The following is a 14579-nucleotide window of genomic DNA, read 5'->3' as shown; positions in this document are numbered from 1 at the left end:
ATATACAGTATTTAACATGCTATGCGAAATTATTACTGCTAACCTCACATTGTTAACTCAATCTGCTGCTGTTACATTGTAACACTGAGCTGCTACGGCAAGCTCAAGGGGTCAAAACGCAAACTCAAAATTCCCACTCTATTTCAAATACAGCTACCATTAGTAAAGACATTGTGTGCACTAGGTTGAAAGCTAAATGTAGCAGTTTACTTTATAAAGTATTATATTAAAGTATATATAAAGTATATAAGTATATATTAAAGTATTATATTCTCCAAGTATTATATTCTCCAAGTTCATATTGTAAATACTATGTATATACGAGTTAATTCTATTTCTTATCTCTTATTATATTGTTTATTTTTTACTTTTTATTATTGTTTAAGTGTGATACTGTCCTTTGGCTGCTGTGACTAAGGAATTTCCCCATTTGCGGGACAAATAAAGGAATTCTGATTCTGATTCTGAGATTTACAGTATATGCAGAATATTGTTGATGAAGGTTCTCAGTCATCCAGGTCATGGTAAATCTAGGTGCTGTATCGTAGGGTTACTACGCTACGCACTACGTTACTCACTAACTGGAGAGTCTACTCCTCTCCAGTTAGTTAGAACTAACTGGTTAGAACTAGTTAGAGCTGAAGAAGCCTCTTGGATGAGAGGTGAAACATCTTCAAGAAACTGAAACAAGCAGAATAGGAAGATGCTACTGAAATAACACTTAGACAGACTGAATGACATGTGATGTGCATTGTTAGTGAGAATACGACTCATGATATATTGTCTCTAGAAGTGAATGATTCAACTGGTTGGAACTTAAATTACTTTTTCTGTTATTACAGATAGAGTAAAGTACTAAAAATAGGTACCAATGGGTACCGCTATTGAATTCCAGATATCAGTATCGGAACTGGTATTGGTTCAAATGTGAATGGTATCCAACCTTAATCTGGTTAAAAAAGCACCGAAAACGCTGTTCTTCCTAAGGAAACTTAGGACAGCTAAATTCCAGATTTTGGTTGGCTTTTACAGAGGAGTAATAGAAAGCATCCTGACTGGAAACATAACAAACGGGCGTGGTTCACAACCCAGGACAGGAAGGCTCTAGAGCGGGTGATTAGAACCACCCAGGACATCACTGGTACGATCTACAGAGCATCAGTGACATTGACGAAGTGAAATGTCTGCACAGAGCCTAAAAGACATTGAAAGACAACACCCACCCCAGCCACAGTCTTTTAACCCTGCTGTCATCCGGCAAAAGATACAGAAGTATCCGCTGCCATACAACCAGACTACAGAACAGCTTCATTGTCCAGGCTGTGAGAGTCCTCAATTAATCATCAACACTACATTTTTTAAAACAGATGTAGCACTAAGGACTCAAACATAGTTCAATTTTTTTAACCACAGTGTTTTGAAAAATGACAATTAATTAACCATGTAACCTTGAACTGGTTGTATCTCATGTTGTCAGTATGACTCTGGACTTGCACATGCAACACTCAGCAAATGCTTAAGGCTGCTCCTACATAACCAAAGAAAAATCGGATTTGTGCTGAAGTCAAAATAAACTGGGATACCTGGCGCACCACAGTTAAGTACGAAGCTATGATGTGTGTTGAAGTTGAGGACGTTGGATTGTTAATAGTTTTCAATCCGTCTCCATTCACAAACAGTGCTCAAACATTGTTCAGTTGGTGCTGAGTTTGACCAAGACACCGAAGAAAAACATATTGTAAAAAACTGGCTTTGTGTCACTAACTGAGCCTCTCCAGCTGCCTGATCAGTACTGCACATGCACAGAAATGAAAAAAGAAACAAGAAGTCTCACTCCTTAGCATCATCTATTATCAGCTCCGAAAAACAAACAAACAATGTGTCTAATTCAGAATGCTATTGATTCAGACAAGTATAGTCTTCTGGATGTAATCTGATGAGGTATATGATCTGCTGCTCTCTACAGTTCCCAGTTTTTCTGTTGCATTCCTGATGACAAACAGGAGACACAAAAACACAGAACGAAACAGAAAGGCAACCTCGTATCCTGGCAATGGGAAAGGAGTCAGATGCCTATTTTTAGCAAATTTACACACATTTAAAAAAACCTGCATTTACACAAATTTTGGTGTAGAAGTGGTATTAGAGGTCAAGACACGGGACCAGGAGGACAGGACTTTGTCGCATCTGTCTCTCCCTTATGAGAAATTGCCAAAATTGAATTCTCACTTTTACATACATATATACTGGTACTTAGCACTTGTACATACCTGCATACTGTCATGCAAATACATATATATTAGCTTTCACATACATGCATACTCTAATGCATAAACATACATATAGGCTTGAACATACATGCATACTCTCATGCATATACATACATACAGGCATGCACATACAGTATATACATACATGCATGCATAACGCGAGAATGTGTGCATGAGTGTATATGAATATCCATATATGTGAGAGTGAGAATGCATCTATGTTGGAGTTGACTATCTATATTTATATGAGGGTGAGAATGCTAATATGTGCAAGTTGACTATAAAATATGTGAGAGTGAGAATGTATGTAGGGCCGAATTGACTATGTATGTATATGAGAGTGAGAATGTATGTACTGTATGTGTGAGTCAAGTATCAATGTATCCTGATGCAACATGAGCTGTGTATATTCTATAACAAGCAAATCCACTGCATTTACATAATCATATCAGAAACACCTCAGGATGGGGCAGTCCAGTAAAACTCAACACTATGACTGTGACCTCAGTAATTGACATAAAATTGATTTACACATCTTGGACTGAATATCTGCAAAGCCTGAGCATTTGTAAGCTTCATGTATATGATTTTATGGCAGGGCTGTTGGTGGCTCCATTTTGGTTGTCTGTTGTTATAATAACATTTTAACCTAACAGCGGTCAGGGTACCGTTGGCTATGACATGGAGGTATGTTCCACCCTCCAAGGATATGTCTCCCCAGACCATTAGTGACCCACAGCCAAACTGGTCATGTTTGACGATACACGTTACAGGCATAGCATAATGCTCACCACGGCATCTCCAGACTCTTTCACAGCTGTCACATGTGCTCAGTGTGAACCTGCGAAGAGAGTGGACCTGCCAATTCTGGTGTTCTCTCGTGAATGCCAATCGAGCTGCGCGGTGCTGGGCTGTGAGCACAGGTCCCACTAGAGGACGTCGGGCCCCTATGCCACCCTCATGGAGTCTGTTTTGACAGTTTGGTCAGAAACAGGCACACCAGTAGCCTGCTGGAGGTCATTTTGTAGGTCTCTGGCAGTGCTCCTCCTGTTCCTCCCTGCAGGAAGGAGCAGATACCAGTCCTGCTGCTGGGGTTGATGCCCTTTTACGACCCAGTCCAGCTCTTCTCGTGTTACGGCCGGTCTCCTGGTATCTCCTCCATGCTCTTGAGACTGTGCTGGGAGACACAGCAAACCTTCCTTTGACCACACGTATGGATGTGCCATCCTGGAGGAGCTGGACTACCTGTGCAACCTGATTGGGCTGCAGGTACCGCCTCATGCTATCAGTAATGACAAGGACATGAGCAGAGCACAAAACTAGAGAAGAACCAGTCAGGAAGGATAAGGAGAAGGCAATTGTCTGTGGCCACCACATACAAAACCATTCTCTTTTTGGGGGTTGTCTTGCTTTTGCCTCTCCGTTGCACCTGTTGTCACTTTCATTTGCACCAAAGCAGGTGAAATTGATTCACAATCACTTGTACTTCCTAAATGGAAAGACTGACATCCCTGAAGATAGATAGATAGATAGATAGATATATATATAGATAGATAGATAGATAGATAGATAGATAGATATACACTTTTTAAATTACACTTTTTTTAGATACACTTTTTTAATTTACCTTTACCTTTTTTAATTAGTGTGTGTGTGTGTGTGTGTGTGTGTGTGTTTGTGTGTGTGTGTGTGTCTTACTCGGACTAGGTCCTCTGGGAATTGTCCTCGTGAGTTCTCGGGGACGTTGATAGGCGGAATGACCCAGTCCCTCTTCAACCGCCTCAGACTGCCATCACCCCTGACAACCGCGCTGCGCCATGGAAACAAGATCTCTGGTACCCGCTGAGTCAGTGTTGCATCACTGGGCTGTACCTGCAGAGACAGTAAACAAGCGTTGTGTATACACACACACACATCTATACTGTGTTTGTGTGTATATGTGTGTGCACAGCCAGCCTGCTGGGAAGGCTTGGTGACTCAGGTATTTCTGACCTCATTCCAGAGGCTTAGATTAATGCTCTCATTATAGTCCGTCTGATAAATGACCACCACCTGTCACTCTGTGTGTGTGTGTGTGTGTGTGTGCGTTCGTGCGTGCATGTTTGTCCTATGCAACCACAGATCTACATTTCTGGTCAGTGAGCAGCTACACTGCATGGCTTACAGAGGATGGTAAGGAAAAGGAAGATCTTCTTCTTTACTCTTCCCTCTCAGGCTCGGTTCAGTCCCTGTCCTTGGAGGGAGGGATGGGTAATTTATGTAATACAAAAAAATCTCATATTGTCCTTCATTAATGGCTTTAAATATTTTTTAGAATACATTGTAAAAAAGAAAAGTCATTAGATGAGAATAAAGTAAACTACTGAGAACACAAACCAAAAAAAAACTAATTAAACAAGAAAGGAAGAGCATTTCTAATGAGCAGAACAGAGTTATCAAGTCAAAGAGTAAACGGGATGGAAAGGTTTTTATGTTTTTGCTTTGATTTTAATGACAGACTTTACTTCATATGAATATATGTTAGCTAGCTCAAAGTGCATGTTGTGCATTCACAGTGATTTGACCCGGGCCATTTATCGGTTTAGAGCTGCTGTTGTTTTGGTTTCTGTTCCTTACTGTGACACTGTCACTGTTAGGACCTTGTGAGCCAGAAATGCATGCTTTATCTTCTTTCTCCATGTGCATATCTCAATATTGATCTTGTACTGATGAAAAATAATCCTATCTCTCTGCTACGTCTATTAGTGACTTTGAGTCACAACAGTTTTTTCTGTCTTCATTCATCAATTAATTCCAGTCCTTTCTGTTGTTCCAATTCATTCAATTGTTGCTGAGCAACTGTCAATAAAATGCAACACTTTCTGGAAGATGTTTTTCCATTTAAAGGGATAGCTTGAAAAAAACCCACAATTTTCCTCTTATACACTATTAATCCATCTAGATTGTTTTGGTGTATGTTGCCGAGTTTTGGAGAGATTGACCATAGAGCTGTCTGCCCTCTCTTGAATATAAAAGAACGAGGTGGCACTAGGAAATGTCTCTTTCCAGAAATCATGGCCCTGTTACTCAAGATAATACACAGACTGAGTTGTGGAACTATTTTCATGTAGGAACAGTTTTATTTCTACCATATCACTGCACAGAAGGAAGCGTGCATCTAGTCAAGGACAACAGGCTAGCTAACTAAGCTAGCTAACGTGAAAGCTTAGCCAGGGAGGACACCATCAAAGGTTAACTTGACTATTTTTGCACATTAACGTGTGTTTACAGGTCTTAGGGAGTACTATGGCATGTTTGAAAAAAAGTAGTATAAAGCCTTTTGTGGCTCCAGAGAATAATTTGCATAGTGAGTAATGTAGTCACCAGTTTTTTTTAAAAAGAAAGAAAAAGTGTGGAATTAAAAAGGCAATATCTCTGTATCAAATTTGATCATTTCTTCATCAACTGTCCGCAATTAGTGTTGTAGGAGTGCAATGTTACACAAGTGGGCCACTTTTCAACACCTGGTGCCTACATTACTCACTATGCAAATTAGAGTGACATCACTTGAGGTTTATCAGATTACATGCTTTTTCATGTGGAGCCACAAAAGGCTTTATACTACTTTTCTCACAATGCTGTAACGATTTATATCCTGTGCTGTAACGAGCATAAGCCTCTCGTTCTTCCAGGTAGGCCTAAAGCAAGGTTCTGAAACTCAGATCATCTTGGGGCCACTGTTGGAATTGTCATCAGGGCCACAGCAACATTCAAGTACTACCAGAAAGTGAAATATTTCAAAGATGTTAGTTATTTATTTCATGATTTGTACATGATAATACAAAAATGCAAACAGCAGTTTGTATACCTTTTTATGTCATTAGTTTTAATAGTTAGAGCAGGTCTTTTTCCATACTCTTTTTCCTACTTAAATTACTTCTTTGCACTGAACTAACAACTCTAATACATTTGTACTGTATTTCTTGCCAGACACCTGTTAACACTTATGCCTATATTTTCTTCATATTTAACAAAGAAAATGCAAACAAAAGTATACATACATTTGCGCAACTAAAACAGAATTAAATATACATCATTGTATCATCTTTACTATTAGAAGTAAAAGTGAGTCTGTAATATGAACCTCTGTCTGCAGTTGAGGTTCATACATCGGAGCATTATACGTTTTAGAACAATTTGAGAATTAAGGTATATGTGGCATTTAAAAGTACATCCTCTATTGCTGCCCACCATGGCCAGCTTGTATGACAAGGACTTAATAGACTTTATATAACAAAGGTGTTTTACTGATTTAACTGATATTTGGAGCTTGGTGGGCTGTAAATGTGATGCCTGTTTGTCTCCCTCTTTTATCACTTTCATTTGATAACATCACTGGACCTGTGCCTCAGTTGAAGGGCACATTGCTGACACTGCTCCCCTGGCAAATGACTGGCTGTTAGCTGACATGGCTGCTTCTCACAAGTTTTCCTCATGAAGGATTGTTGAGAGCTTCTTTCACTCTCTGTGATTCTCCTCCTTGCCAATTGCAGGGAGCAATGCTGAGAGCAGCTAAAGCATATGGCAGCCGCCTATTTCTGGCCCGTGTTTAAAAGAACAGCCAATCAAGGCCAGTGTCTTGTCTACATTCATGCCTTATCATCACTGTTGTACATGAAACAAACTAAGTCTCTTTGTCTCTGCAATCAGCACTTGGCCAACCTCAGACGCCTGCTGGGCTGGAAATGCAGAATATATCTGTGCCTAGTTCATCCAGCATTATTGAAGCCTTAGGGAGAAATAACAGCCTGTCATGCTCGGGCTGTTTAATGCCTTCATGCACACTCAGGTATGTGTTATCACTGTCAGGTTCTGCATGTGTTAATGGACTCACACTTATTCAAATATGACTCAATGACAGTAGATGTGTGTGAACTGTAGATTCACTTTAAGACAATGAGGGTTGTGCAGTGGATGAATAACAGCATCTTCAGAATGAACAAAAATGTATATAATAAGCACTTGAGTCTATTAACCAAGCTAACAAATGGTTAATGAGCGAGTTAGGGCTGCAATTATTAATTATTGAGTAACTATATTGTAAGTATTGTATTTTTCACTTACAATGTGTTAATCATTTAATCTATAAAATATTGCAAAAGTGAAGAATGTCAATCACAAGTTTCATTTAATTTTTTATGATTAGTCTTACCAACACATCGATGTATTGGTAATGTAAACAAACACAACAATTCTCTTATTTATCTAATAGTAACTGATTAAAGGTGTAATTTTTCAAATATGCCAATGATGTTGAAGTTAGCTCCAAAAATATAGGGAGCAGGATATCGCCAGAGTAACTGCTGCTCTTTGCTAGCTAACCATGGCTGTAGCTAGCTACCATTAGCTTGTTAGACCACTTAGCCATGGAGCTACTGGCCTTATTAGTTGATTGGAGTTTGCCTGGACAACGACCTTGGAGCACAGGGGGAGTCACCACGAGCAACAGGGCTCAGCTCGACCAGGCTCAGCCATGTCATCACTAGGAGGGTCCACTTTCCCCAATTTTCTTGTGGTTGTTTTTTTCTATTTTTTTCTATTGCTTTTTTCTAACATCTTTTGCATGATCTTGTGTACATTTTCCCAAATAATGACATTTTGTGGCATTTACTCCACATTCTGTCCAGCATGGTAAATTCGCTGACCTTGGGCAGGATAAAAAACAAATAATTTTTTCCAAGAGAGTCCCCTCCATATCCGTGAATTGGTGGATTGTGATGTGTTTTCCACATGTCTTGCCAATCATCATCAACACCAATTTTTTATGTTGAACTCCGATTCCCATTTTGGGTTTATATAGAGCAGATATCATTCTAATTATTATTCCATTGCATGTACAGAATATAATTTGGATCACACCATTAACTTCTGTGGAGGGATCCATCTTGATTTATTTTTCATAATAGTCCCTTAGTTGTTGATACCTATAGAATTCATGTTAATCCAAATCGTATTTATCTATCATTTTCCAGAAACTCTCCAGCTCCTAATCCTTCTCTAAACAATGTAATCGAATTCATTTATTTTTAATTTTCTGGTTAAAAAGTGGTAATTGCACATTACATTACAACCAAAAATGTAGCAACCCAGCAGTGTCAAATAAAGAGACAATAGAAGAACCTTTTACTGATTATTCACAGTAAACAAGTTTGTGCACGCTGAAAACATGAGTGGGTCTACAACGAAACAGCTGTCTACTTCTGCTACTGTGTTACCTGTTGAGATCCTGCATGAAGGTGCACTCTGGTCTTCCACACCTGTTTGGACTGCAGGTCTCGAGCGTAGACCATCACCATGGCTTTTCCTTTTCCCACTAGGCTTAAGTGGCGCATGGTGTAGACCACACCATGCTCACTCACCCGGAAGTCAGAAGGGGCTCCAACCTCGAACCAAACCTTCCCTCCACTGCAGTCCATGAAGCTCACTAAGAGAAAAGACAGAGACAGGTGTCAGACTGAGTGAAAGAACCCATCAATCAAGCCTGATGTCCTGTGTGTGTGTGTGTGTGTGTGTGTGTGTGTGTGCGCGTGTGGTGGGTACTGTATGTGTTTAACTTTTACACCTCTGCTGAGACCATCAGTAGGTTCATGTTTACATGCTGTAATTTATTTATTTAAAGAAATTTTAAGATGATTTAAAGGTGCAGTATGTAAGAATTGACAACTAGTCAAATTCATACTGAGCAAAAAAAACAACTTCTGCTAACCGTAGCTGCACTACGGAGCCTGTAAAGGGACATGGGCAAAGAAAAAAAACTTATACTTAAAATACGGAAGTTTCTCGTGCCCAGGGGAAACTTTCTGGTGAGCACGAGATACTTTCTCCTTTTCATGTAGTGTGTGTGTGAAATCGCTGCAGTGGACACGACTGTGCTGTCAGGCACACACCGCGCACTGGAGACAGCGCACAGAGCGCACTGGAGACAGTGCAGTCTCCACACACACACTCTGCCTTCTCCAGTCAGCTCATCTGGATCATCCTCACCACCTGTGAATATGGATTGTATGATTTATGAAAGCCTGTAAATAAAGTCAGTGACAGCTCTCACAGAATCGTTCCACTCCATATCCTCATTGTGAGTCCTAATCATGATGCAGGCCAAGTTCACCGTAACTACACTTCAATGAATAAATAGTGTTCACCTATCAAACTTCCATTTTCAAATGATATCCCAGGCTGAGGGATACCACAGATTGTTGCGCATAATTTGGGCACATGAAGCAGTCAGCCTGATCGCACGCTCACGAGAAATGTTTCTTGTGCTCACCACAAAGTATCTTGTGAGCACGAGAAAGTATCTTGTGCTCACCAGAAAGTTTCTTGTGTGCACCAGAAAGTTTCCCGTGCGCATGGGGAACGTTTACGTTTTCTTTTTTTCCCCATGTCCCTTTACGTGCTCCGTACTGCCCTTAGCAAGTTGGCAGAGTTAATCGTGCAGCAAGCGGTTCGGACAGCGAGCTCAGCAACCAGGGTAGGGTAAGTGTTTACACCGCTAGCATAGGAGCTTTGGAATGGGACGTGCTGGGGCTAGCTGGTTAACATGCTAACTTCAGTAAACATCTCTGCGACACAATAAATAGACATGATAATGTCAAAACGAGGATCCAACCATTTGCAATGAAAACCATGAGGGAGGGGCTCTCTGGTATTACATCCCTCCTGTAAATGCAATGATTGTTATGCGACCTCCCCCAATGTAGGTCTACTTATGCTGTTGTATTGTACAAACTTTTAAGTGCACCTGGTTGTTGTGATGTCAGCCTATTGGTCTCAATAGGCTACATAATTAACGATAAGTCTCCTCAATCTGCTGGTGTGAAAACAAAACTGTGTGTAATATCAGAAATGCCTCCGACACTGCCTAAAATGCTGGAATCGGGATTGGTTAGTACATGAGTCTATGCATCATTCTCATACCACATCATTGAGACCCATTGGGACCCAGCTACTTTCCAGCAGTGTCCCACACACTTGAATGTAACATTTTTACTGCACAAGTAGCCAATATTCATAAAGTGACTTAATGAAGGAAGAAAAAGGAATATACAGCACCAGTCAAAACACACTTCTCATTCAATGGTTTTTCTTCATTTTTATTATTTTCTACATTGTAGATCAATACTGAAGACATCCAAACTATGAAGGAACACATATGCATTTATGCAGTAATCAAAAAAGTGTTAAAGAAACCAGAGTATGTTTTATATTTTAGATTCTTCAAAGTAGCCACCTTTTGCTCTGATGACAGCTTTGCACACTCTTGGCATTCCTTCAATCAGCTTCATGAGGCAGTCAGTAGAGGTGCTGAGCACTTGTGTCACAATCTCATAATTCTGTGGTGGATTTTTGTGTTTGGTGTTTTGCTTTGCTTTCTGTTGTGCTTGAAGAGGTGCACTGAGAGGCTGGGCGGAGTTTTCCCTTCACCGGAGCTGCTGACACATACACACACACACGCACACACCTGCAGCAGGTTTGCAATCAGTGCCTGGTGATAAGCCCTGCTCTCCATGCTACCTGCTGCCAGATGATTCCATCAGTCAGACGTGGTACATCGCTCTGGACAACTCGCTTACTAGAGTAACCACTAGTGTTTTCTTGTTTCCTTCTCGAGATCTAATATTGCTTTGTTTTTGTGTCCAGTGTTCGCCTGCATTCTCTTCTACCAGTGGTTCCGCTTCCAGCAACCCAGCTCTCTGCACCTCTGCGGCCAACAGCATTGCCCTACGCTCACCTGAGCCTCAACTCGCCCCGCAATCCACCAGCGCCACGTTGAGCTACCTCTCCTCCTCCTTCCACCTCGCGGACGGAGCCTCAAGCCTTAAGTATCAACCCACCTTCACCTGCAGTAACCTTGTTCAGCTCAATAAATTACCTTGTACTCCATTCCCTGCCTCGTGTCTGCTTTTGGGTCCTACAACCTACTACCAAGTGTAACATGTTGGCTGCTTTGCCTTCACTCTGCGGTCCAACTCATCCCAAACCATCTCAATTGGGTTTAGGTCGGGTGATTGTGGAGGCCAGGTCATCTGACGCAGCACTCCATCACCCTCCTTCTGGGTCAGATAGCCCTTACAAAGCCTGGAGGTGTGTTTGGGGTCATTGTCCTGTTGAAAAACAAATGATGGTGGCACAAAGTGCAAACCAGATGGAATGGCATGTCGCTGCAGAATGCTGTGGTAGCCATGCTGATAGTGTTCCTTGAATTTTGAATAGATTACCAACAGTGTCATCAGCAAAGCACCATCACACCTCCTCCTCCATGCTTCACGGTGGGAACCGCACATGTAGAAACCATCCGCTCACCTCTTCTGCATCCCACAAAGACACGGCGAGTGGAACCAAAAATTTCAACTCAAATTTGGACTCAGGCCAAAGCTCAGATTTCCACTGGTCTAATGTCCATTCATTGTGTTTCTTGGCCCAAACACCTCTCTTCTTCTTCTTGTTCTTCCTCAGTAGTGGCTTCTTTGCCGCAATTCGACCATGAAGGCCTGATTCACGCAGTCTCCTCTGAACAGTTGATGTTGATGTGTCTGCTACTTGAACTCTGTGAAGCATTTATGTGGGCTCTAATCTGAGGGGCTGTTGATTTGCAGTTTCTGAGTCTGGTAACTCTAATGAACTTATCCTCTGTAGCAGAGGTAACTCTTGGTCTTCCTTTCCTGGGGTGGTCCTCATGAGAGCCAGTTTCATCATGTGTTTGATGGTTTTCCCGACTGCACTTGAGGATACATTCAAAGTTCTTGATATTTTCCGGATTGACTGACCTTCATGTCTTAAAGTAATGATGGACTGTTGTTTCTCTTTACTTAGCTGAGTGGTTCTTGCCATAATATGGATTAGAACAGTAGTCAAATAGGGCTATTCACTGTATTGAACTGTGTACCAACCCTAGCTCTGCACAACACAACTGATGGTCTCAAAAACATTAAGAAGGCAAGAAATTCCACAAATTAACTCTTGACAAGGCACACCTGTTAATTGAAAACCATTCCAGGTGACTACCTCATGAAGCTGACTTGAGAGAATGCCAAGAGTGTGCAAAGCTGTCATCAAAGCAAAAGATGGCTACTTTGAAGAATATAAAATATAAATGTGTGTGTGTGTGTGTGTGTATGTATATACTATATTGGGTAAAATCAAACACTGTGAAAGTCTTAGCGCCAGATTGAAAACAGCTTGTAGACATGCCTAAAAGCCACTGTGTTGCATTTTTCACATCAAACAATAAAAAATCCAAAATATTATGATTTTATTTACTTCCTCGAAGAACAAAGGACAGTATAAGAATAGATCTGTGACTTTAGGTCGTCCACAGAGATGATGAAAATGGTAAAACGTGAGACCCAGCCAGTCCATACTTGTCACACTTCATCACAGGTTAGTTAATGATGTTACTGAGTAAATGACATGTGTGCCTGCGTCCAACATATTGGACTGGAAAAGTGCACCAAATGATGCCCGGGTCACAATATTTTAATTTGATTCTTAGAAAAGATAGAACTTGAATTATTTACTCATCCTGGAACAAGCAGATACAAAATATACTGTATATGTCAAGCTGTCAAGCAGTGCAGAAAAAGAGCTTTCTTTTCCTTCAGTGCTGCTTAAGGGAATATTTAAGGGATAAAAGGGCTTTTAAGAGGTTAAAAAAAAAAGAATGCTCGAGTAACAGAGTGACATGTAAAACCTGACTTGCTTTTAGAAGAGCATTAGAGGAAACATCGATGTACCTGGCCAGAGGGAGTTTATTCTGCCTGGAATTCCAAAGTTGAAGACTGATTTGCAAAAGTAAAACCATCAATGGGGAGAGAAGGGACCAGTTTCCAGCAGGAAAAGCATGGTTTTCTCTCCCTACAATTTTCTTTTTTTGTTTGCCAACTATAGCCTACCTTCGCAGAGGAAATTGCTTTTGTGATGCCTGGGGGGAGGTATGCAGCACTGTGACTGCATTTTGCCAGAATTCATTGCAAGTTTGTCCGCCGTGTGATTTGAGCAGACACTGCACACTCATGCAGAACAAAGCTGTTCACGGAAAATGTCAGCTCATCACAATTGGGAAATCACCAACAAGTCAGTGCATCCAGAATGGTTTCTGGAGAAGATGGAGGGTTGAAGGATGCAGCTTTGATTTCTGTCCAAGTACTTTTTTGGACAAGTGGCAGAGTATATAACCAGGAATAGAATAATAGATTAAAACTTTATCCACTGCACTTCCTGACTGCCGACTCATGCGTTTGGGACCACCTTCTCTGCTCCATCGTAACAGTTGCATGTGTTCACTGACTTTTTCAGCATTGTGTTCAGATTAGAACTAGAATTAGATTAGAATTAATAATTAGATTAGAATTAATAATTATAATTGTATATATATATATTTGTTTACTACATAATTCCATATGTGCTCCTTCATAGTTTGGATGTCTTCAGTATTGATCTACAATGTAGAAAATAATATAAAATAAAGAAAAACCATTATTGAGAAGGTGTCTCCAAACTTTTGACTGGTGTGTGTGTGTGTGTATGTATATGTATATATATATATATATATATATATATATATATATATATATATATATATATATATACATATATATATATATATATTATATACATAATCAATATTTTTAACATACTGGTATTGGATTGATACTGATTATCAGGTAAAAACAAACACACTGCGAAAGTCTTAGCACCAGATTGAAAACAGCTCGTAGACATGCCTGTGGGCCTAGGACTTATTTTCTTCAAAAAAGAGTATAGAGTTATTGAGATATTTCAGTCTTGACCACAGTGGGGGACCGACCAATCAACAGTTGGATCAGAAAGAACTAAAAAAAAGAAGTTTCTATACTGATTTATTGCCATCAGAACTTAGAAGATCCAGACATTTGGTGAACCAGATCCACAATGGAACTGACTATAATAAGCCAACCCTAATCAGCACTAGTTGTATGGCATAGGGAAAACGATGCAAAAATTCATATTTATGATGGCACTAAAAGACCATGCTTACTAGCACATATTTATGTCTTAATGTTTAATAGTTATTTTTCACATTCTTGATGCTAATTTATTCACCTCGAATCAGCCAAAAGAAACAGTTATTCACAGTTTATTTTTTAGCGGTGTTCTAAAAGTTCTAAAAGGAAAGGAGAACTTAGTACAGGGGTCACAAATTGCCGTTTCACACCAATTAAAAGTAGAACTTCCAATGCAACCGAAATAAAAACACAATTCTATTTTAAAAAATGCAAGCTGATTTTGAAG

General features: G+C 40.2%; 1 protein-coding gene across 1 annotated transcript in view; it reads right to left on the bottom strand.

Moving 5' to 3' along the window:
* LOC141004533 (cadherin-2-like) overlaps positions 1 to 14579 on the bottom strand; it is a 124303-nt gene that overhangs the window by 54530 nt on the left and 55194 nt on the right. Inside the window, exons 3-4 of the mRNA XM_073476073.1 lie at positions 8525 to 8733; positions 3969 to 4142 (exon numbers count right to left, since the gene is read on the bottom strand). Coding sequence (XP_073332174.1) covers positions 3969 to 4142; positions 8525 to 8733 — 383 coding nt within the window. The remainder of the gene's footprint in view (positions 1 to 3968; positions 4143 to 8524; positions 8734 to 14579) is intronic.

This window comes from Pagrus major, chromosome 11 (genome assembly GCF_040436345.1).
Source record: "Pagrus major chromosome 11, Pma_NU_1.0".
NCBI lineage: Eukaryota > Metazoa > Chordata > Actinopteri > Spariformes > Sparidae > Pagrus > Pagrus major.
The sequence above is the reverse complement of the archived record's forward strand: the minus strand, read 5'-3'. Positions and strand labels throughout refer to the sequence as shown.